Source organism: Vidua chalybeata, chromosome 27, assembly GCF_026979565.1.
Source record: "Vidua chalybeata isolate OUT-0048 chromosome 27, bVidCha1 merged haplotype, whole genome shotgun sequence".
Taxonomy (NCBI): Eukaryota; Metazoa; Chordata; class Aves; order Passeriformes; family Viduidae; genus Vidua; species Vidua chalybeata.
The window spans coordinates 4,896,749-4,921,716 of NC_071556.1; the positions used below are offsets into that span (position 1 = coordinate 4,896,749).

At 43.5% G+C, this 24,968-nt stretch overlaps 1 protein-coding gene across 1 annotated transcript in view; it reads left to right on the forward strand.

Annotated features, from left to right (window-relative positions):
- The window catches only part of CRTC1 (CREB regulated transcription coactivator 1), a 59,149-nt gene that overhangs the window by 26,740 nt on the left and 7,441 nt on the right, over nucleotides 1–24,968 (forward strand). Inside the window, 9 exon segments of the mRNA XM_053966183.1 lie at nucleotides 1,932–2,014; nucleotides 2,393–2,436; nucleotides 4,930–5,150; nucleotides 8,395–8,531; nucleotides 9,316–9,567; nucleotides 11,546–11,647; nucleotides 19,427–19,513; nucleotides 22,431–22,611; nucleotides 24,959–24,967. Coding sequence (XP_053822158.1) covers nucleotides 1,932–2,014; nucleotides 2,393–2,436; nucleotides 4,930–5,150; nucleotides 8,395–8,531; nucleotides 9,316–9,567; nucleotides 11,546–11,647; nucleotides 19,427–19,513; nucleotides 22,431–22,611; nucleotides 24,959–24,967 — 1,116 coding nt within the window.

Consider the following 24,968-nt stretch of genomic DNA (forward strand, 5'->3'; position numbering starts at 1 on the left):
GAATTCCTTGTTAGATACATTTTTAAAGCTCAAAAAATACCTTTTATATGGAATTCCTTGTTAGATACATTTTAAAAAGCTCAAAAATATATTCTTTATGGAATTCCTTGTTAGATACATTTTTAAAAGCTGAAAAATACCTTTTGTGTGGAATTCCTTGTTAAATACCTTTTTAAAAGCTCAAAAATATATTCTTTATGGAATTCTTTATTAAATACATTTTTAAAAGCTCAGAAATATATTCTTTATGGAATTCCTTGTTAGATACATTTTTAAAAGCTCAAAAATTCCTTTTGTGTGGAATTCCTTGTTAGATACATTTTAAAAAGCTCAGAAATTTATTCTTTATGGAATTCCTTGTTAAATACATTTTTAAAAGCTCAAAAATATATTCTTTATGGAATTCTTTATTAAATCCATTTTTAAAAGCTCAGAAATGTATTCTTTATGGAATTCCTTGTTAAATCCATTTTTAAAAGCTCAGAAATGTATTCTTTATGGAATTCCTTGTTAAATCCATTTTTAAAAGCTCAGAAATGTATTCTTTATGGAATTCCTTGTTAGATAAATGTTTTGAGGCTGAGCTAAGCCAGGGATTGGAGCAGAAGCCTTGGACAGGTCTGAGGTGCCCTGCAGCTCTCCCAGGTGCTCCTGGAGCTGATTCCAGAATTCCACCCAGAATTCCATAAATCTGCAGTTCCACTGCCCAGTGGGGGATGTTTTTATTCATTCATCTCTCTCTGGTTGGGGTTTTTTTTTTTACCTTAAACACCACAGAAATGTCTTTGGGATGTGGGGAATTGCCCAGCTTGGTGCTTTTTCTCCGGGGAGGGAGGAGGGATTGGATTTTTCCCTGCTGGAATCGTTCAGGTCACAACACTTCATTGCAACAGATGGGAAAAACCCAAATAAACCCCAAATCCCAAATAAATACAAACACCCAAATAAACCCCAAATCCCAAATAAATACAAAAACCCAAATAAACCCCAAATCCCAAATAAATACAAAAACCCAAATAAACCCCAAATCCCAAATAAATACAAAAACCCAAATAAACCCCAAATCCCAACTAAATACAAAAACCCAAATAAACCCCAAATCCCAAATAAATACAAAAACCCAAATAAACCCCAAATCCCAAATAAACCCCTCCAGGGACATCCGGGCAGAAGAAATTGGGAAGCCAGAATGGTTTCATTGTTATTTGTGTGGGGTTTTTTTTTTTAAACCTCATTAATTTAATAATTAATTCAATACAATCTTCAATCTGCTTTCAGGAATCTTGGTGTTTTTTAAAACAACAAAATGCAACTTGTTTCACCCTCCTTGAGAATTTAAACTTTGTAAGATTTGCCCGAAGCTGAAGATTATTTATTGTTATTATTATTATTATTATTATTATCATCATCATCATCATCATCATTATCATTATTATTAATGATTATATATAATATAAGTATTATATATATAATATATAATATATAAAATATATATAATATAATATAATATAATATAATATAATATAATATAATATAATATAATATAATATATATATATTATAATTATATAATATATATAATAATGATTATATAATTATAATTATATATATATAATTATATAATAATTATATAATTATTATATATATTATATAATATATATTATAGAATATATATAATATATATATTATATATTATATATTATAATATATAATATATATTATATTATATTATATTATATTATATTATATTATATTATATTATATTATAACATATTATATTATATTATAACATATTATATTATATTATAACATATTATATTATATTACATTATAACATATATTATATATTATAACATATTATATATTATATATAAAAATAATAAAAAGATTATTATTATTGATGATTAATGATCCCTTTTTGGTTTATTTTAGTTTTATTGCTGACTGTGCCTGGAATGGAAGAAAGCTCTGATGCAGACAAAGCCCTCTCTAAGCAAGGCTGGGACACTAAAAAGGTGGGAATTGCACCTTTCAAAGCCCCGACATTTTATTTTCTGAACAGATTTAAATAAATGAACGCTTTATTTACAATATCAATAACCTGTTTGAGATTGGAGATTAAAATGCTGTGTTGAAAAAGAAATAATAAACATTTAGAGCAGAAAGAGAATTTGATGGGGGTGTGAATGCACAGGCTTGCTTGGATGAGGAGAAACTTGAAATTGAAGATTTTTTGGGGCAATAAAGCACAAAAAAAAAAATAGAAATATCTTCTAAAGAGCTCCCAGATCTTCGACAGAAACGATGAAATTAAATTTATAAATGGGAATATCTTTGAGGCAATAGCCTGCAGCAACATCTTTGCCTTTAAATGTCTCTCCCTTCTGTTCCAGACTGGGTCATCGAGACCCAAATCCTGCGAGGTTCCAGGAATCAAGTGAGTTCTCAGCAATATTTTATTTTAAAAGCACCGAAATCTTTAGGAAGAGCTGTGGGTTGAATATCCTGTGGCTTTGGGATTTTTTGGGGAAGGTTTTAGGTATAAAACACGACCCTCTGAGGGTCAGAAATAAAAAATATAAACATCAAAATATTTAAAAAAATTAAAAATATATAGAAAAATACACACAAATATATTATATAAAATATATTCTTATAAAAATATATTCTTATAAAAATAGCTTATAAAATTATCTTATAAAAATACCTTATAAAAACATCTTATAAAATTATCTTATAAAAACATCTTATAAAAATATCTTATAAAAATATCTTATAAAAGTATCTTATAAAAATATCTTCTAAAAATATCTTCTTTATGGAATTTCTCATTAAAAATCTTTTAGAAAGCTCAAAAAATACCTTTTGTGTGGAATTGCTTGTTAAATCCATTTTAAAAAGCTCAAAAAAATCTTCTTAATGAAATTTTCTTGTTAAATACATTTTAAAAAAGCTTTAAAAAGTCTTTTTAATGAAATTTTCTTGTTAAATACATTTTAAAAAGCTTTAAAAAGTCTTTTAAATGAAATTTTTCTTGTTAATTACGTTTTAAAAAGGTAAAAAATATCTTCAGAATGAAATTTTCTGGTTAAATACATGGAACCAGGTATTGAATGGTTAAATTATTTCATTTAACCATTCAAAATATTCATAAAATTAAAAGAAGCTTAGTAAAATTTTAATAAAAATGTTAAAATCTGGATAAAATCGTAATAAAACATTTAAAGAATCTTAATAATTTTTTAATACAAAATTTAAAAGTCTTAATAAAATTTTAATAAAGATTTAAAAATCTTAATAAAAATTTAATAAAAACTTTAAAGTATCTTAAGAAAATTTAAATAAAAATTTAAAAAATCTTAATTAAAATTTTTAAAATCTGAATAAAATTTTAATAAAAATTTTTGAATCTTTAATAAAATTTCAATAAAAAATTTAGAGATTCTGAATACAATTTTAATAAAAAATTTAAAGCATCTTCATAAAATTTGAATAAAAATTTTAAAGAATCAGAATAAAATTTAAATAAAAATTTACAAATCTTAATACAATTTCAATAAAAATTTTAAAGAATCTGAATAAAATTTTACTAAAAATTTAAAAAAACCTGAATAAAATTTTCATAAAAATTAAAAAAAAACTGAATAAAATTTTAATGAAAATTTTAAAAGAATCTGCATACAATTTTAATAAAAATTTTAAAAATCAGAATAAAATTTTAATAAAAATTAAAAAAAAACCTGAATAAAATTTTAATGAAAATTTAAAAGAATCTGAATAAAACTTTAATAAACGTTTTAAAAAACTGAATAAAATTTTAATAAAAATTAAAAAAACCTGAATAAAAATTTAATGAAAAATTTTAAGAATCTGAATAAAACTTTAATAAACATTTTAAAAATCTGAATAAAAATTTAATGAAAAATTTTAAAAATCTGAATAAAAATTTAATGAAAATTTTAAAAAATTTGAATAAAAATTTAATGAAAATTTTAAAAAACCTGAATAAAATTTTAATGAAAATTTAAAAGAAACTGAATAAAACTTTAATAAACATTTTAACAATCTGAATAAAATTTTAATAAAAATTTTAAAAAACCTGAATAAAAATTTAATGAAAATATAAAAGAATCTGAATAAAACTTTTAATAAAAATTTAAAAAATCTGAATAAAATTTTAATGAAAATTTAAAAGAATCTGAATAAAACTTTAATAAACATTTTAAAAATCTGAATAAAAATTTAATGAAAAATTTTAAAAATCTGAATAAAAATTTAATGAAAAATTAAAAAAATTTGAATAAAAATTTAATGAAAATTTTAAAAAACCTGAATAAAATTTTAATGAAAATTTAAAAGAATCTGAATAAAACTTTAATAAACATTTTAACAATCTGAATAAAATTTTAATAAAAATTTTAAAAAACCTGAATAAAAATTTAATGAAAATATAAAAGAATCTGAATAAAACTTTTAATAAAAATTTAAAAAATCTGAATAAAATTTTAATGAAAATTTAAAAGAATCTGAATAAAACTTTAATAAACATTTTAAAAATCTGAATAAAAATTTAATGAAAAATTTTAAAAATCTGAATAAAAATTTAATGAAAATTTTAAAAAATTTGAATAAAAATTTAATGAAAATTTAAAAAATCTGAATCAAATTTTAATGAAAATTTAAAAGAATCTGAATAAAACTTTAATAAACATTTTAAAAATCTGAATAAAAATTTAATGAAAATTTAAAAGAATCTGAATAAAACTTTAATAAAAATCTTAAAAATCTGAATAAAATTTAAATAAAAATTCTAAAGCATCTTCATAAAATTTCAATTTAACAAAATCTCCTTGCACAATGAACGATAACGAGCTCTACGCAGTGTGAAACTCCGGTGAATTTGGATTTATTCTTTTCCCTTTCTCTGCAGCATCTTCCCGTCGGCCGAGCAGGAGAACGCCGCGGCGCTGATCCCGGGCACGCACAACACGGGCGGCTCGCTGCCCGACCTCAGCAACATCCACTTCCCCTCGCCCCTGCCCACGCCCCTGGACCCCGAGGAATCCGCCTTCCCTGCCCTGAGCAGCTCCAGCAGCGCCGGGAACCTCGCTGCCAACCTGACCCACCTGGGCATCAGCTCTGCCAGCCAGGGTGAGCTGGGCACGGAGGCCTGGGGCACTGCTGGCCACAAATGGGATTTCAGTTGGTTATAAACCTTTATATCCTGTTCTTGATCCTTTTTGGGGTTTGTTTTGGGGTCTTTTTAATGGATTTAAAAAAAAAAATTGAATTTTTTAATGTTTTCGTCACTTGGAGTTGCTCATGTTGAACCTCAGCATCTCTTGTGTTATGGGAATACCTCCAGGAGCTCTCTCCCTACAATGAGGGAGTTTTGTTCTTTGCCATCAGTTTGGCTGCACTGCTGCTCTGTGTGCCAAAAAAGCTGGGAGTTTTATTGAGTTATAGGACCTTTATCTCATGTTCTTTATGCTTTTTTGGGGTTTGTTTTGGGGTCTTTCTTATGGTTTAAAAAAAATATTTTTAATGTTCTCGTCGCTTGGAGTGGCTCATGTTGAACCTCAGCATCTCTTGTGTTATGGGAATATCGCCAGGATCCATCTCCCTACAATCAGGGAATTTTGTTCTTTCCCAGAAGGAATTTGGTTTCCCTGCCCCCTTGTATTATATGCACATCAAAGGGCAGTTTTTGTGTAGCTGCAGGACCTTCCTGTGCTGTCCCTAATGCCCAACACGGGCGGCTCGCTGCCCGACCTCAGCAACATCCACTTCCCCTCGCCCCTGCCCACGCCCCTGGACCCCGAGGAATCCGCCTTCCCTGCCCTGAGCAGCTCCAGCAGCGCCGGGAACCTCGCTGCCAACCTGACCCACCTGGGCATCAGCTCTGCCAGCCAGGGTGAGCTGGGCACGGAGGCCTGGGGCACTGCTGGCCACAAACGGGATTTCAGTTGGTTATAAACCTTTATATCCTGTTCTTGATCCTTTTTGGGGTCTTTTTAATGGATTTTTAAAAAAAAAATTGAATTTTTAAATGTTTTCGTCACTTGGAATTCCTGTTGCTGAACCCCTCCATCTCTTGATTCCTTATTCTCCTGAGGAATATCTCCAGGAGCTCTCTCCCCTAAAATTACGGAATTCAGGGAATTTTGTTCTTTCCCATCAGTTTGGCTGCACTGCTGCTGTGTGTGCCAAAAAGGGGGATTTTTTATTTGGTTATAGGATCCTTATCTCATGTTCTTTATGCTTTTTTGGGGTTTGTTTTGGGGTCTTTTTAATGGTTTTTAAAACAAAATCTAAATTTTTAAATGTTTTCATCTCTTGGAGTTGCTCGTGCTGAACCCCAGCATCCCTTGAGGTATGGGAATGTCTCCAGGAGCCATCTCCCCTAAAATTATGGAATTCAGGGAATTTTTGTTCTTTCCCAGAGGGAATTTGGCTTCACTGCCCCCTTGTATTATATGCACAAAAAAATGGGGAGTTAGTGTTTAGTTACAGGACCTTTATATCCTGTTCTTTATGCTTTTTTTAGATTTATTCTTGGGTCTTTTTATAGGTTTTTAATGTTTTTTTTTTTTTTAATTTTTAAAAAAAAATTTAATGTTTTTCCTCTCTTCAAATTCCCTGTGCTGAACCCCACCATCCCTTGTTTTATGGGAATACTTCCAGCAGCCCTTTTAATTCCATTCCTTTAAAGCAGCATTTTTTTTTCATGTGAGGATCCTTTTGAAGTCTATTCTTGATGAATATTTTAATTATTAATTGCTATTTTTAAAGTAATTTCACTGATACTCAAATAATTATGAAGAGGATTGGGTTTTTTTGGGTTTTTTTTTTGTTTTTTTTAATTATCAGTGACAGTTGCAAGTCTGTTGATTCCTAGAATAGAAATGAGGAGTTGTATCCAAAAATACAAATATATTTCCTGTGCTGGGCAGGATTCCCTTTCCCACTTCTCCTGGGTTGGGAAAAGGAAATGACTGATCAGGTGCTGGCTGAGCAGGTGAGCTGGGGAAGAAAAAGAGGATTTAACCATTTAAAGGATTGCACCATTTGGGGCAGCACTTTCAGCATCCTTGGAAGAGTTTTTTGGGCTCCAGACTTTCAGGGATGGGTTTAGAAATCGGGATTTCAGCCACAGTGCATCCCCACATGTTTTTTTCCCTATAATTAGCAAAGTAAATGATAGAATCCCAAAGTGGTGAGTCTGAAAGTGCTTTGAAAACATTCCCTGATCTATCAGAGGCAGCACAAATTCAGGATTTGCTCACTGATCTCATTCCAGCTTCTCTCTGGAGGCGACCCCACACTTCACCCACTGCCCCACTCAGCCTTTGCTGCTTTCCAAACTGATTTTCCCAAACTTCCCCTGCTGCTGAAACCTCCCTGAAGGCTCCTGACCCCCGTGCCCTGCTCAGGAGTGTCCCAGAGCCCGGGGCTGTGCCCCTGCACCCCGGGGGGACGTGGGCACGGCAGCACCTGCCAGGTGCCAGCACCTGGGTGCCCGGGAGGAGCCAGGGCTGGGCTGGGCACCTTCCTGGGCACCTGCCTGGCCTGAGCCCCTTCTCCTGCTGCCTCCCTGGCAGCCTGGCCTCCCTGGCAACCTGCCTGGAAGCCCCGAGCCTTTGCCAAGTGCCCGGGAGCTGCGGGCTCCTGTGAGTTGCTGCTCCCTGGCAGCTCTGGGGAGCAGCTCACGCTGGCTTTGGCCTCAAATCCTTCCCTCACTTCCTCTGGGGTGAAGCAGAAAAGAGGGGAGGTTTCTAAACTCGCAGGGTTTTGGCTTGATCTGAACAAAATGATAATATTTGGGTTGTTTATCCTCACCCCGTGCTGGGTCGTGGCTCTTGGGAGTGTGGTGGACATTTCCTGCCCTGCTGTGCCATTAAACATGGGGCTCTTCCTGCAGAACCAGTTTTGCTTTTTCCATTCGAGAGGTGTTTGCTTTTACAGTACCTCAAGTGCCCTCTGATAAGGCTGGTTCCAGGATTTGTTATCTCATTCCCAGAGCCCACACAAGGAGAACACAACCTGCTCTTCCTGGGCTGGGCGAGTGCAGGTGTGCGAGCACGGCGCCTGTGGCGTCTGCAACTGCTGAGGCTGCTCTGCCTCTTCCAATTCCTCATCCCGGCCACCAACCCGACCAACCGTGCCTGGGGTTGAGCCAGGACAACCCACAGGACTCTTCCTCTCATCCTGATGCTCTTCAACCTGACAAAATTAATTACAAATCACCTAACGAGCTCTCCCGCCCGATCGGCCGCGGCGCCTCCGGCGCTGCCCGCTCAGGCCGCTCTTTTCTCCACGCTCAGGGAATTATTTTGGGCACAAAGCTCAGCAGGGCCTTGCTGTGTCCCTGCTGAGGGTGCTTTGCTGTTCTCAGCAGGAATGACGACGACGCCGGCCCCGTCCCAGCACCGCCAGCCCAGCGTCAGCCCCCTGTCCTTGGGCGCGGACTCGCGGCGACCTCAGTCCCAGCAAATGTCCCCCACGCTGTCCCCGCTGTCACCCATCACTCAGGTAGGAACTCGGGGGGCAATTCAAGCTTCTAATCACAGCTTTGTTGGTTTAATCTGCTCAATCAAAGAGCCACAGGGGTATTGGGAAGGAATTCCTGGCTGGGAGAGTGGGAGGGGAATGGGATGGAATTCCCAGGGAAGCTGTGGTTGCTCCATCCCTGGAAGTGTCCAAGGCCAGGTTGGACTGAGCTTGGAGCAGCCTGGGGTAGTAAAAAGTGTCCCTGCCCATGGGACAAGATGAGCTTTAAGGTCCTTTCCAGCCCAAACCATTCCATGGTTCCATGAACTTCATCTCTTGTTCTGTAATTTCCTCCTTTAAAGGTATTCCTTAATTCAGAGCCTTAAAAAAAGAGAGTTTTGTAGAGGGGACAGATTTTACTTCCTCTTTTCTAGAGCTGTGATAAAAACCATCTCTTAGACCTCATTTTTTTGTGTTGTCCCAAAGTGAGCAGTGAAATTTGAAAGCCATTTCTCTTAATTTGTGAGAGGAACTCAATTGACTTTTAAAATCAATTTCATGGTGGCTCTGTGACTGCCCAGGTTGGTGATTTCTGACAGTGAGATTCAACTGGGCTTTTGAAGTATTGGTTTATACAGGATGGTTTGGCTTGGAGGGAACTTAAATCTCATCCAATCTGCCAGGGACAGGAACATCTCAGAGCAGCTTCCTGACTCTCTGAACCTTTAGGTGCCATTTTTACAACACCAACCAAGCCTGACTCCATTTTCTTGGTGTGAAGAGGAATCCCCTGCCAGCGTGGCTGATCCTGCTCCTTCTTTTGCAGGCCGTGGCTATGGATGCATTGTCCCTGGAGCAGCAGCTCCCCCCGTACCCCTTTTTCACCCAGACCAGCTCCCAGCAGCAGCAGCAGCCAGCAGTGGCCAGTTCCCTGCCCCAGACCCCCCCTCTGCTGCAGAGCTCGGGGCTGCAGAGGGGCCCCCAGCTGCCCCCTCTGTCTGTCACGGTACCTTCCACCATCCCCCAGTCACCCCCAGGGAGCCAGAGCCAGCCCTCCATGGGAATTGACATCAACTCGGTGAGTTTGGGAAGGGCTTTCCTTGGGAAGAGCTGGGAATGGGCAGTGTGGGCTGGCAAATCACCTTGGGCAACCCCGTGATCGTGAGAATTTTAGGGAGGATGAAGTGAACTTCAAATGGTTTTGGTTGAATGAGCGTTTAAGTGTTTTCTAGAGGAAAATTTTTTATCAAATTTTGTCCCAGGTTTGATTAGACCTAGGTTAAATCTAGCAGTATTTACTAGATTTTCAGGGTGTTCAGTGTCCCCCCAGCACATCATGATACGGACTGGGGGAACTCCCAGAGCCTTGAGGGAGAGTCCAACCACAACAACCATTTCCCAATAAAACACCATCTGGAAAATGTATTTTCCAAAAGTTGTCTAGAACCAGGTGTCCTCTGCAGTTTCACTACTTAGAACCCTTTTATTTCGAGGAATTTTAGAGCCTGTGTTCCAAAGTGGGATTTGGGGCTGCCTCCAGTGCTCAGAAGAATTGGAGCAAGGATTTATGGACAGATCCTGCTTGTTCTAACGTGGCCTCTTAGGAGCTGTTCTGTCTCAGCAGCTGAAAATCCCAAATCAGGAATCACAGGCCAGGAAGGAAGGGAGGTCCCAGCTCCCCCAGCTCCTCCTGGCCCTGGGGGGGTCCTGGGTGTCCCACCCGTGGTGTCCTGGCAGTGCTGCAGTGACAGGAATGGCTTTGGGAATGAGAACAAAGCAATTCTTCTGCTCTGCACTCGGTTGTGGATGAAAGTTTGAACAGTTGGTGCTCCTTGGGAGCAGCTGCTTCCCTCCCAGGGCGGGAAGGGGAAGAGGGAAGGACAATCCAGCCGTGGAAAGGATCCCACCCCACTCAAAACGTGTCCCTGTTTTGATTCTAACCCTCATGTAGCACCAGTACAGACAATTCTGATCTCATCCTCTGCTTTCTGTGTTGCTTTCCTCATCCTAAACCTCTCTATGACCTGAACTTTTAGGCTGCTGTGTTTATCTTCTAAAGCAACTCAAGTAATTCCTAAATAAACGGATTTAAAGCCACTTTATCAAAAAGCCTTTGGAGCTGTCACAGCCTCGCTGGCAACTTCTGCACGGGTTTTGTACAGCAGGATTGAAATTTATTTGTAGTTTGTACAACCTTCTGACAGGCTGTAAGTGGCAATGCAGAGCAAAAAGGGAAATTTTGTCAGGATTTAGGGAATTTGGGGTGAAAAATTGGCAGTGCAGAGTTCTCCCACTGCAAATCTGATTAATTTCACTGGATTGCAGGTTCTCCTCAATCATCCCTTAATTTCTAATGGAAGTAAAATAAAAAGAGCTGGGCTACTCTTGATGTTAATTAGTGCAGCATTATTTAAATACCATTAATATTATTAATTTGTTCCAAACCAGGGTTCTTTATTATATGAAAAAAAACCTAAATCTTTGAAAATAACTTCTCGAGACACCTGAGAAGAGTATAAAAATCCCAGATACAAGCCTGCAGAGCACAGTGTGCATTCCCTGAGGGTGCCTGCTCCATGTCCTGGGGTGCAGTGGAGTTTGGGGCTGTGTGGGGACAGCTTTGGAGCCCAGGTTTGTCCTTCAGGTGTTCTCACCTGCACTGTGCTGACAACACAGCTGGAGGCAGAGCAGCATCCCAGCGAGCACACACGTGGGGCTGGCACTGGAACTGAAGCATGAATGACATTCTTTTTGAATTATTCCCAGCTTCCAAGACTTCTTTGCCCTAAATCCTTGGCTGACCTGATTTTTTTTTTTTTTTTTTTTTTAAATACATTTTGAACCGAGCATAAGTGAGAACAGGCAGGAAATGCTCCCAGCTGTGCCTGCCCCTGCCCTGGGGCTGTCCCAGAGCTCTCCCCTCTTTTTGGGCACCTCATTCCCATAATCCTATCTTCCCACACAGACTCTGAAGAGGATGTTTTCTCCCGCTGCAGCTGTTGGTATTTGCAAGGCTCCCTCAGTGGCACGGTGTTTAACTCTGTGTTGTTCTGTAGGCCTCACTCCAGCAGTACCGCAGTAATGCTGGCTCCCCAGCCAACCAGTCTCCCACCTCTCCTGTCTCCAATCAAGGCTTCTCTCCTGGCAGCTCCCCTCAAGTAAGGGACTCTGTGCTTCCACAGGCCTTGCTTCTCGTGTGTGTTTTGAGCTGGATTTCTCCCATCACTGCCCCACAGCTGTCTCACTGTGACTCCGTGTGTGCCTCATGCGTCACCGACGTCCCATCTCGGCCGCCCCTCCATCCCCACTCCCACAGGGCTGCAGGAGCTGCTGAATTGCCCTTGTTAGGGAGCAGGGAACCACAGCATCAGGCTGCTGGTGGAACGCTGGGGTGGTGTTTGTTTGAAGGGGCAGAACCTCCAGGTAGAATCCTTTCAATTGCCAGGATCCCAGGGGAGCTGATGGGTGTGAGGTTGGGAGGGCAAGAAAGGGGGAATTTCAGTGCCTCCTGCAGCAGGAAAACTCCTGGGGCACAAAATATTCAAATATTTACACTGAATATCCCAAACTGATTTAGATCAGGACCTTTTTTATGTGAGAACACACCCAGTGAGAGAAAACACTGGAGAAAATGCTCTTAAAATGAGCAGCTTGTGGCTGGCAGGGAATGGGTTCCCAGCACGCTCCCTTGCATGCCAGCTGCTTTTCCTTGCTCTGCCTGTATCTCCTCACACATCCACATGTCCTGGATGGAAATCACAACTTGGGGGAGTGTGTGATCCTCTGAAGGGCTTTTTTTTACCTGCCAGCAAAAAAAAATTAAAGCCAGGCAAAGAAATTAAAATTAAATTAAAAACCAGGCAAAATTTGAGGGTGCCCCAATGTAAGAAAGTGCATTTTCAGTGCCTGGTGCTGCTGAAAGAGCCTCAGCTGGCTGCTCTGGAGAATCCCACCTGGAGAACAGAAGTGCAGGGAATTCTTCCAGAGCATCACAAGAGTCTGAAAATCCATTTTCTGTTCCATCACTGAACGTTGAAGGCTGTAAGGAGGATCCTTTCTAAATAAGTGCTGCCCCTTCATGGCTCCAGGTCTCCTTCATTAGCCAGGTCATGGTAAGCTCAGCCCTGGATCCGAGTGGCAGGAGCTGTCTGCATTTCCTTAACCCTGCCTTAATTGCCTCTTAACCTCTCTCTTCTGCCTGCTCCTGTGAGTCCTGCTGTGCTCTGTGTGCCTCCAGAAAGCAGCACTGGCCCCTAGAGCAGAGCATGCTGCAAACTCTCAGTTCTCACCGGACAGCACATCCAAATTTGGGGTTTCTGTCGATTTTTTTCCCCCCCTCTTTGATTTCTCAACAACTCTGGCTTGGTTTTGTCCCCCCTGGTCAGTCCCAAGGACCAGAGCACACACTGGGCTGTGATTTTTCCTGCTGGTTTTATCCTGGAAAAACTTCCTCAGGTTTTGCTGTGTTTGACAGGGACACCACAACTCTTGAGTGGAAGGCAGAGGATTTATTAATTCTGCTCTCTGTAGTTTTGGCCTCTTAAATACCCACAGAATTCTTTAGTTTTGCTAAATTAAAACTGAGGTGTAGTCAGTGCCTCTAGGAATGCCCCAAAAGCTGGTGGTGGTCACAAACATGAAAGGTGGAGAGAAGAAAAACCAGTTTGGAGGGGAGATTGGGCTTGGTCATGAAGATGGGGCAGCTCCAGGCAGCAGAATCCCTTGATGTGCCCAGAGTGAAGGCAGATCCCTTCCAACAGCAGAATATCCCACTGTGGAGAGCCTGGCACTGCTGAGTGGGATGCAGTGACCGGGCAGGAGCCTCCAGGTGCTCCTCTTCCTCCCGTGGATTTGGGGTTTTCCATCCCCACAGTGCCAAAGGACATTCCCTAAACCACCAACCCAGGCTTTGATTTGTGTCCCACATCCACCACGGGTTCTTCTCCATGCTCCCAGCTCTCCCAGCCGTGTGTGTGTGTGTGTCCCACCAGTGCTCCCAGTCCCCACAGGGATGGGAGAGCCCTGCCTGCCCCCCAGCTCTGTGTTTGCATGGCTTCCACCCCAGTGCCTGGGCTGTGCTTCCCTGCTCTCACCCTCATTCCCGTTCCAGTTAGACACAAACATTCCTGCTCCAGTGGCTCTGACCTGGAGAACCCGGTAGGTATTCCTAGATGGATCATCCCAGCCAGGGATTCGTGCTTTGGGGTCGGTTTTTCCTCACAGAAGATGTTCTGGTGACTCTCCAGTGGTTCTGGAGATGGTGTTTGCACAATGTTGCTCCTGGAGTTGTTGATAAATTATTCTGAGGCTCTGAAGTGTTGAAGGAATGACATTTCCAGTGGGAATTTCGGGTTTCTTTCGGGAATTTCCGTGCTTGCAGCTGTAGGAACCAGCACACTTCACAGGAGGAACAAACCCAGCCTGGGGCTGGGTGGGAGGCTCTGACCTGGGCTTGCACGAGCACGTTCTGCTCTCCTCTTGATGACTTCAAAAGTTTTTTGGGATGGAAGCAGTCCTTGGTGAAACACAGAGATTTTTGGGATTGTCCTCATTTTGGGAGTTGTCCTCTCATTCCCATTCTGTGGAATGAAACCACAGGAGTGAAAGGGACAAAATACCTTGATCCTCTTTGGAACTCTCAAATACCCATGGGATTTTAGTGTTGGTTTTGCTTCCTGTCAAGTCTGTGCCATCCCAAAATTCAGTTTTTCCTTGGAAATGGTTATAAACCATAGGTTGGACTGGATTTAGATAGGTTAAAAAACCCCAAATTTTCTTTAAATTGCTTGAAGTGGTGCTTTGCTTTTCTCTTATCAGCATTTTATCAGTGGCTCTTGTGGTGTTGGATCCCTTTTTCCCAGGGGTGTTTGATCCCTTTTCCCTGGGATCCAGCAGCCTCTGGAGCGTTGGTGACCAGGTGATAAATTGGAGAATTTTCCCGTTCCAGCCCTTTCCCAGTTCTGGCTGCACATGGAGCAGGGATTGTTGGGTGGTCTGGCTCTGTCAGACCATAAATGCTCAGGAAAGGGAATCCCAAATCTCTTCTCCAAGTGCATCCAAACCATCCCAGCTCGGAGCAGCTCTGGGAGCAACCAGGATTTTGGAGGAGGAGTTCCAACCACACACTCCTGGGTTGGGAATTCCTCCCTTCATCCACATTTATCCCAAACCATCCATGATGTGACAGCCCAGGGCTCTGGCTGGAACTGGGGAAGTTTTTAAGGAATATCTTGGTGCTTCTTTCCCCTCATGGAAGGGACAATTCAGGTGTTTTTTAAATTATTTTTTCACACAAGGTGGTTTTTTTGAGGCTCTGAAATCCGTCCCTGTTCTGATTCTCCCTAAACTTTCCCTGAATTTCCCATGCTTAGGTTTTTAAGGAGGAAATTTGTGGCCTTCTGCTTTTGCCATGTGGATAAACCAGCAACTGAATTTTGTTTTCCAAGACTTGAGACAACCACTCCATGGGAATTTTCTTTTAGAGATGTTCTCTTTGTCAGTTAATGGTTTTTATTTTCAGCTGGAGTATCAGAATTTGGGAATTTTAAATCAGGAGTGATGCTGCTGATTTTTATCTGGCACTTTTGATCAGGATTAAAACACGGACCTCAAATTCTTGGTCACCTTTAGAATAATCCATAAATGATGGAGAATAACTTGAGAGACTGGACAGGGCTGAGGAATTCCTCCTGGAATTCTCACCGAGCTTCCCCATGGCCTTTCCTGCTCTGCAGCTCCTGACTTTAAATCGGGAATTTTGCCCTTTGGGGCTGCAGATCCAGAGGCAGAACAGCCCGTCCTGCTTCAGTGGGGGGAAATTCCACAGAACCCCCCAGAAATCCACAAAATCCCCCAGAAATCCACAAAACCCCCCAGAAATCCACAAAATCCCCCAGAAATCCACAAAACCTCCCAGAAATCCACAAAACATCCCAGAAATCCAAAAAATCCCCCAGAAATCCACAAAACCCCCCAGAAATCCACAAAACCTCCCAGAAATCCACAAAACCCCCCAGAAATCCACAAAACCTCCCAGAAATCCACAAAACCCCCCAGAAATCCACAAAACCCCCCAGAAATCCACAAAACCTCCCAGAAATCCACAAAATCCCCCAGAAATCACGGTGCAATTGTCCCTGCCCGTTTCCCAGCCCAATGTCCTGTCTGGAAATCCCAATTTTCCATCTGGTCCCTGCTCTGGGAGAGGCCTCTGGGCTTCTGTGGTGTCCCCGTGGCAGGCGCGGGGTCCTGGGGGATTCCCTCCTGCTCTGTGAGGATCTTGTGGGATTTTTTGGAGATCCTCTGGGATCTTCATGGTCCTGGGGGATTCCTTCCTGCTCTGTGAGGATCCTGTGGGATCTTTTGGAGATCCTGTGGGATCTTCGTGGTCCTGGGGGATTCCTTCCTGCTCCCTGTGGATCTGTGGGATCTTCATGGTCCTGAGGGATTCCCTCCTGCGCTGTGAGGATCCTCTGGGCCCTGTGGGATTCCTTCCTGCTCCATGAGGATCCTGTGGGATCTTCGTGGTCCTGGGGGATTCCCTCCAGGTCCTTGTGGATCCTCTGGGATCTTCATGGTCCTGGGGGATTCCCTCCTGCTCTGTGAAGATCCTGTGGGATTTTTTGGAGATCCTGTGGGATCTTCATGGTCCTGGGGGATTCCTTCCTGCTCCCTGTGGATCTGTGGGATCTTTGTGGTCCTGAGGGCTTCCCTCCAGGTCCTTGGGGATCCTCTGGGATCTTCATGGCCCTGGGGGATTCCCTCCAGGTCATTGTGGATCCTGAGGGATTCCCTTGTGCTCCATGAGGATCCTCTGGGATCTTCATGGTCCTGTGGGATTCCTTCCTGCTCCATGAGGATCCTGTGGGATCTTCATGGCCCTGGGGGATTCCCTCCTGCTCCCTGTGGATCCTGAGGGATTCCCTTGTTCTCCGTGAGGATCCTCTGGGCCCTGTGGGATTCCCTCCTGTTCCCTGTGGATCCTCTGGGATCCCCTGGGTCCCGTGGGATTCCCGCCTGCCCCGTTTGGATCCCCTGGGCCCCCGTGAGGGCCCTGGGCGATTCCCGCCCGCTCCATGCTGATTTCTCTGGAATTCCCAGATTTCTCTGGAATTCTCAGGTTTCTCTGAATTCCCAGATTTCTCTGGCATTCCCAGATTTCTCTGGCATTCCTGGTTTTCTCCGGAATTCCCAGATTTCTCCGCCATCCCCGGTTTTCTCTGAACTCCCAGTTTTCTCCGCCTTTCCCAGTTTCCCTGGCACTCCCGGTTTCCCCGGCATTCCCGGTGTTCCCCAGCATTCCCAGTTTTTCCCGGTTTTCCCCAGCACTCCCGGTTTTCTCTGAAATCCCACTTTTCTCTGCCATTCCCAGTTTCCCTGGTTGTTCCTGGTATTCCCTGGCACTCCCAGTTTTCTCTGCCATTCCCGGTGTTCCCCGGTTGTTCCCGGTGTTCCCTGGCACTCCTGGTTTTCTCTGCCATTCCCGTTTTTCCCTGGCATTCCCGGTTTTCTCTACCGTTCCCGGTGTTCCCTGGCACTCCCGTTGTTCCCCGGCATTCCCGGTTTTCTCTACCGTTCCCGGTGTTCCCCGGCACTCCCATTGTTCCCCGGTGTTCCCAGTTTTCTCTGCCGTTCCCGGTGTTCCCTGGTTGTTCCCGTTGTTCCCCGGCATTCCTGGTTTTCTCTGCCGTTCCCAGTTTTCTCTGCCATTCCCGGTTTTCTCTGCCATTCCCAGTTTTTCCCTGGCATTCCCGGTGTTCCCCGGCACTCCCGGTTTTCTCTGCCATTCCCAGTTTTCTCTGCCATTCCCGGTGTTCCCCGGCCCTCCCGTTGTTCCTGGTGTTCCCCGGCACTCCCAGTTTTCTCTGCCATTCCCGGTTTTCTCTGCCGTTCCCGGTGTTCCCTGGTTGTTCCCGGTGTTCCCCGGCACTCACGGTTTTCTTTGCCGTTCCCGGTGTTCCCCGGCACTCCCAGTTACTCCCGGTGTCCCCCGGCACTCCCGTTGTTCCCTGGCATTCCCAGTTTTCTCTGCCGTTCCCGTTGTCCCCCGGCACTCCCGGTTGTTCCCGTTGTTCCCGTTGTTCCCGTTGTTCCCTGGCATTCCTGTTGTTCCCTGGCACTCCCGGTTTTCTCTGCCATTCCTGGCACTCCTGGTTGTTCCTGTTGTCCCCTCGCACTCCCGGTTGTTCCCGTTGTTCCCGGTGTTCCCGTTGTTCCTGGCACTCCTGGTTGTTCCCGTTGTCCCCCGGTTGTTCCTGGCATTCCCATTGTTCCCTGGCATTCCCAGTTTTCTCTGCCGTTCCCGTTGTTCCCCGGTTGTTCCCGGCATTCCCATTGTTCCCTGGCATTCCCGTTGTTCCCGGCATTCCCGTTGTTCCCCGGCATTCCCGTTGTTCCCTGGCATTCCCGTTGTTCCCTGGCATTCCCGTTGTCCCCCGGCACTCTCGGTTGTTCCCGTTGTTCCCGTTGTCCCCCGGCACTCCTGGTTGTTCCCGGTGTTCCCCGGCACTCCCGTTGCTCCCGTTGTTCCCCGGTTGTTCCCGGTTGTTCCCGGTTGTTCCCGTTGTTCCCGGCACTCCCGGTTGTTCCCGTTGTTCCCGTTGTTCCCCTGGCACTCCCGGTTGTTCCCGTTGTTCCCTGGCATTCCCGTTGTCCCCCAGTTGATCCCGTTGCCCCCCGGTTGTTCCCGTTGTTCCCGGCACTCCCGGTTGTTCCCGTTGTTCCCCGGCATTCCCGTTGTCCCCCGGTTGTTCCCGTTGTTCCCCGGTTGTTCCTGGCATTCCTGTTGTTCCCTGGCATTCCCAGTTTTCTCTGCCGTTCCCGTTGTTCCCGGTGTTCCCCGGCACTCCCGTTGTTCCCCGGTTGTTCCCGGTTGTTCCCGTCGTTCCCGTTGTTCCCGGTTGTTCCTGGCATTCCCGTTGTTCCCCGGTTGTTCCCGTTGTTCCCGTTGTCCCCCGGCACTCCCGTTGCTCCTGTTGCTCCCGTTGTCCCCCGGTTGTTCCCGGTTGTTCCCGGTTGTTCCCGTTGTCCCCCGGTTGTTCCCGGTTGTTCCCGGTTGTTCCCGGCTGTCCCCCGGTTGTTCCCGTTGTTCCCGGTGTTCCCGGCACTCCCGGTTGTTCCCGTTGTCCCCCGGCACTCCCGGTTGTTCCCGGTTGTTCCCGGTTGTCCCCCGGTTGTTCCCGTTGTTCCCGGTGTTCCCGGCACTCCTGGTTGTTCCCGTTGTTCCCCCGGCACTCCCGTTGTTCCCGGTGTTCCCCGGCACTCCCGTTGCTCCCGTTGTTCCCCGGTTGTTCCCGGTTGTTCCCGTTGTTCCCGTTGTTCCCGGTTGTTCCCGGTTGTTCCCGTTGTCCCCCGGCACTCCCGGTTGTTCCCGGTTGTTCCCGGTTGTTCCCGGTTGTTCCCGTTGTTCCCGGTGTTCCCGGCACTCCCGGTTGTTCCCGTTGTTCCCGGTTGTTCCCATTGTCCCCGGCACTCCCGGTTGTTCCCGTCGTTCCCGTTGTTCCCCGGTTGTTCCCTGGCATTCCTGTTGTTCCCGGTTGTTCCCATTGTTCCCCGGTTGTTCCCGGTTGTTCCCGTTGTCCCCCGGCACTCCCGGTTGTTCCTGGCATTCCCGGTGTTCCCGTTGTTCCCCGGTTGTTCCCGGTTGTTCCCGGTTGTTCCCGTTGTTCCCGGTTGTCCCCCGGCACTCCCGGTTGTTCCTGGCATTCCCGGTGTTCCCGTTGTTCCCCGGTTGTTCCCGGTTGTTCCCGGTTGTTCCCGTTGTTCCCGGTTGTCCCCCGGCACTCCCGGTTGTTCCTGGCATTCCCGGTGTTCCCCGGTTGTTCCCGGTTGTTCCCGTTGTTCCCGTTGTTCCCGGTTGTTCCTGGCATTCCCGGTGTTCCCGGTGTTCCCGGGGCCAGCCGGGGTGTTCGCACCATGCGCGTCTCTCTCGTTTTCAGCATTCTTCCATGCTGGGCAGTGGTTTTGGGGACTCCTATTATGAGCAGCAGATGACAGCTAGGCAGGCTAATGCCCTCTCCCACCAGGTGAGCAAATTCATCCCGGGCCGCCCCAAATTAATCCCGCTCCAATTAACCCCAATTAATTCCCGCTTCGTTTACGTCACGTCCCCGTCCTGTCCGCAGAGTTCTCCTGATTTTTTTTTTTTTTTTTTGGTTTTGGTTTTGTTTTGTTCGTTTCTTGTTTTGTTTGGTTTCTCTCCCCCTCCCCTCTCGCTCTTTGTCCCCCCCCCCCCCTGTGTTCTGCCAAAAAAAAATGGGAGATCAATTTAAAAAATTGCTAATTATGAAGGTTTTAAAATGGGAGATTAATTGAAAAATTTGATAATGATGGAGGTTTTAAAATGGGAGATTAATTTAAAAATTGATAAATATGGAGGTTTTAAAATGGGAGATCAATTACAAATTGGATAATTATGAAGGTTTTAAAATGGGAGATTAATTTAAAAATTGGTAATTATGAAGGTTTTAAAATGGGAGATCAATTAAAAAAATTGCTAATTATGAAGGTTTTAAAATGGGAGATTAATTGAAAAATTTGATAATGATGGAGGTTTTAAAATGGGAGATTAATTTAAAAATTGATAAATATGGAGGTTTTAAAATGGGAGATCAATTACAAATTGGATAATTATGAAGGTTTTAAAATGGGAGATTAATTTTAAAAATTGGTAATTATGAAGGTTTTAAAATGGGAGATCAATTAAAAAATTGATAATGATTGAGGTTTTAAAATGGGAGATCAATTAAAAAATATTTAATAATCAAGCTTTTAAAATGGGAGAGCAATTTAAAAATATTGAATAACTGAGCTTTTAAAATGGGAGATTAATTAAAAAATAAATAATAATGAAGCTTTTAAAATGGGAGATTAATTTAAAAATACAATAATGAAGTTTTCATATGGGAGATCAATTAAAAAACATATAATAAGCTTTTAAAATGGGAGATCAATTTTTTAAAAATGTATAATAATGAAGGTTTTTAAATCCGAGATCAATTTTTTAAATGTATAATAATGAAGGTTTTAAAATGGGAGATCAATTAAAAATATATAATAAGCATTTAAAATGGGAAATCAATTAAAAATATTTAATAATCAAGCTTTTGAAATGGGAGATCAATTCTAAAAATGTATAATAATGAATCTTTTAAAGATTCAAATAATGCCAGGCAGCTCTGAAAAGGGAAAACAGTGAAAAGAAAATGTTAAAGCAGTGAAAATCAGCTTGGAAAAAGGAAAAGTAAGGAAGTTTTGGAGAGGAAAAATAGTGAGAATTTTCAAATGGAAATCAGATTTCAAAGGGAAAAGAATGAGAAGTTTTTAAAATAATGGAAAACCAGAAAAAGGAAAAAGAATGAAATATGAAAGAGGAAAAAGAATGAACATTTTTGTGTGGAAATCCATTTTGAAAAGGAAAAACAAGGGTATGAATTTTTTTTAAATAATGGAAGACTTTAAAAAGGAAAAATAATGAAATTTGAAAGAAGAAAAATACTGAGATTTTTAAATAGTGAAAGTTCATTTTAAGAAGGAAAAATAAGGAGAAGAAATTTAAAGTAATGAAAAATAGTGACATTTGAAAGAGGAAAAATACTGAATATCTTTAAGTAATGAAAATTCGTTTTTATAATGAAAAGTAATGAAAATGTATTTTAAAATAATGAGAATCAATTTTAAAACAACAAAAATGAAAAAAAAAAAAGAAATTTTAAAAATAATGATTCTTTAAATGAAAATTGTATGAAGGAAAATGATGAAATTAAATTTTAAAACGACAAACCAAAAATTCTAAAATAATGAAAACAATTCTGACAAAATTTAAGATACTGAATTTTTTTTTAAATAAAACATCATGGGAATACATTGAAGAGTAAAAATAATTAAATATTTCTGGCTGGAGCTGCAGTTGGGAAGGATTCCCATGTCAAGATTGACTCAGGAATTTGGGAATAATCCATGGCTGGTTTGATTTGGGAATAATCAGACCCTCCCTTGGTTTGGTCAACCAGAGCATGGATTAATTAAATTATTGAATTTAATTCTGGAATTAAATCCATTAAATTATGAAATACTTAAACTGGGATGTGTCCTGGAGGGAATTCTGCTGGGCAGAGACCTCGGGGCCAGCCTCAGAGCATGGATTTATAAAATTATAGAATTTAATTCTGGAATTAAATCCATTAAATTATGAAATACTTGAACTGGGATGTGTCCTGGAGGGAATTCTGCTGGGCAGAGACCTTGGGCTGAGCCTGAATTCCCTTTCAGAGCATGGATTAGTTAAATTATCGAGTTTAATTCTGGAATTAAATCCATTAAATTATGAAAAACTTAAACTGGGATGTGTTCTGCAGGGAATTCTGCTGGGCAGAGACCTCAGGGCCAGGCTGAATTCCCTTTCAGAGCATGGATTAGTTAAATTATCGAATTTAATTCTGGAATTAAATCCATTAAGTTATGAAATACTTAAACTGGGATGTGTCCTGGAGGGAATTCTGCTGGGCAGAGACCTTGGGCTGAGCCTGAATTCCCTTTCAGAGCATGGATTAGTTAAATTATTGAATTTAATTCTGGAATTAAATCCATTAAATTATTAAATACTTGAACTGGGATGTGTCCTGGAGGGAATTCTGCTGGGCAGAGACCTCGGGCTGAGCCTGAATTCCCTTTCAGAGCATGGCTAGGTTCAGTGATTGGATTTAATTCTGGATTTCCCTTTGGAGCCTCCCTTTCCTCCTGTCCCCCCACCCGTGCCCACTTTGCTTTGTGCCTCCCTCTCCCGAGCGGGGCCGGGGACGTCGCGTGCAGCCCAGGGCCCAGCGCCCCTTTTGGAGCAAGGAAAGATGAATTTGTTTGCCTGTCTGTGTCCTGTCCTGGAGCGTGTCCTTGTCCCCCCCTGTCCCCTCCCCGCCGTTAACCCTTTGTGGTGTCGCCCTGCAGCTGGAGCAGTTCAACATGATCGAGAACGCCATCAGCTCCAACAGCCTCTACAGCCCCTGCTCCACCCTCAACTACTCGCAGGCTGCCATGATGGGACTGACGGGCAGCCACGGCAGCCTGCAGGACTCGCAGCAGCTCAACTACTCCAGCCACAGCAACATCCCCAACATCATCCTGACAGGTAAACCCACCTGGGAGCGGCCCCGCCCCGGCCCCGGGGCTGCTGCTCAGCTCTCGGGGTCTGTCTCTGTGGTGTCGGGGTGACCCCGAGAGTGTACAAGTCCTTCTTCTCCCAGCCCGAGCAGCCAAAGGAGTCTGAATGCACAGGATCAGCTTCTCAAGGGTGTTTGTTTTCCCTTCTCTAGAACATTCTCTCTCTGCCCTGCTGAGCTCTGTTGGCCGTGGCATTGACTGTCCCACCTGGGGCACTGAAAAATACGTGTAGAATATTTACAATAACGTGCCAATAACTATCACCTATGTTAGACAGTGAATCTCTACCTTAAACCAACAGAAAAGTGTCACCAGCACAGCAGGACATGGAGGGCAAGGAGAAGGAGAAGGTCAGGACACACCCAAATCCCTCCATCTTGTCCCCTTGAACCCCATTCTAAAAACCCCAAAATTCTACTTTTTCACCCTGTGTTAACTCAACCACCACACTGCTCAAACCCTTGTGGCTTGTAATTCCTCACACAGAGTTGACAGTTTTTCCCACAGGCTAAAATGGAAGCCACAGGTGGTTTTGACTTTGTGCCAGGGTCTGAGCCCCCTGCCAGGGTCTCAGCCAGCCAGGGCAGCCAGGGGGGTGTGCTGGGCTCCCACATTGAGTAAGGAGGCAGCACAGACTCTGAGGCTGCTTTGCACAAAACTCTTCTCTGTCAGAACAAGGACAAACCCAACTCAGGGAAATGGTGATTTTTGGCTTTAGGTTAGAAGGATTGCTTTGTTAAAACCATACTAGACTATTTTAAAGGGATGCTTACTATATACTTACTTATTTACTACTAACAAAATTCCCGACTCTCTCTGCTCGCGAGTCCGACACAGCTGGATTCAGCTGGTCCATGAATCCAAACAACCTTCACTGGAATCTAACCAAGCAATCAATTGGGTAAACCATCTCCATACCACATTCTGTGTGGGACAAACACAGGAGCAGATAAGAATTGTTTTCTCTTCTTCTCTCCGTGCTTCTCCAACGGAAATCCTGAGAGGGAGAGGATGTGAATGCCACACTTCTCTTTATAGACTGTTCCGACACATTCTGCCTGATTGGCTAATTAACAAAACCACTTTTCTCACACAAAATCCTTGAGAAGAGCAGAAGAACAAGGAGTAGAAAAACACCAGCTGCAGGTTGTTTACAATAACAACTCCCTAAAAGTCTCACAAGTCCACCAGGAGAAAACTGATCTGGTTTCCAGCTCTCTGACCAGGCTGTCACATCCACAGTTCTGCCCTCAGAGAGCCCTGCCCAGCTACTCAGGGAGCAGCCCCAGCCCTGCCAGAGCTCCAGGAGCGTTTGGACAGCACTCAGGGACAGGCTGGGATTTTGGGGTGTCTGTGCAGGGCCAGGAGCTGGATCCCTGATCCCTGGGAGTCCCTCCCAGCTCAGGGTATTTCAGGTCCCAGCCTGGGGGTTTCTCCTGGGGGTTGTTGCTCTTGAGGGGTTTGTTTCACCTGGGCTGTGGTGCCAGTCCAGTGTGGATGCTGACAGAGAGGGAAACTGATACCTTTCCCAGGGAAGTTGTGAGATTGCTCAGAGAAGGAATTAAAACAATTCTTACCTTGATCTCTGCACCTGGTGTTTGTGAACACGTGGAATGTTTGCACGTGATGTTTAAGGAAAGATATTTACAAAAAGGTGTTGTTCCTATTTACCAGTGGCGTGAGGGGTGGTGTTTAAGGCCCAGTCAGGTTCTGAGTGAACAATCCTGTCTATAAATATGCAGAGTTCCTAAAAAATCCCACTTCATGTTTTCTGAGCACTGGAGTCGGTGTCGCCTTCCTTCAGCCGTTCCTAACGCTGGTCCAGGTGTGTCCCAGTGCTCACCTGCACACAGGCAGAGCAGCAGATTTCCTGTGGATTTATCCTCCCTCTGAATTCCCTGGATCCTCTGCTGCAGTGAGGAAAAGCTGGGGGAGCCAAACTGCTTCCCCTGCTCAGGCCAAGCTGGCCAGCAAAGGCTTGGAGTGTCACATATGGTGGCCAGTCTGGTCGCAGTGGGATTTTGGAAACAATCCCTGCCCAGGGATACCGTGGCTGCAGCCAGGGATTGCTGATGGCAGTGGTGGAAATTGAGGTTATTCCTCCTCAAGCTGAGAGAGAGAAAAGGCTCCAGTTACACCAAACACGAATTTCGGGTTGTGTTTGGTGGCTTGGAGATGCCGTGAGGGGTCGGAAACGTGAAGGAGGGTGGATGTTCCTCACCTGAGAGCTCCATAAGCATTTCCAGGGTTTTTGGGAGCTGTTTTCTGACCTCCCCACTGGTGTCTGACCCCCCTGTGTGTTCTGTCCCCTGCAGTGACAGGAGA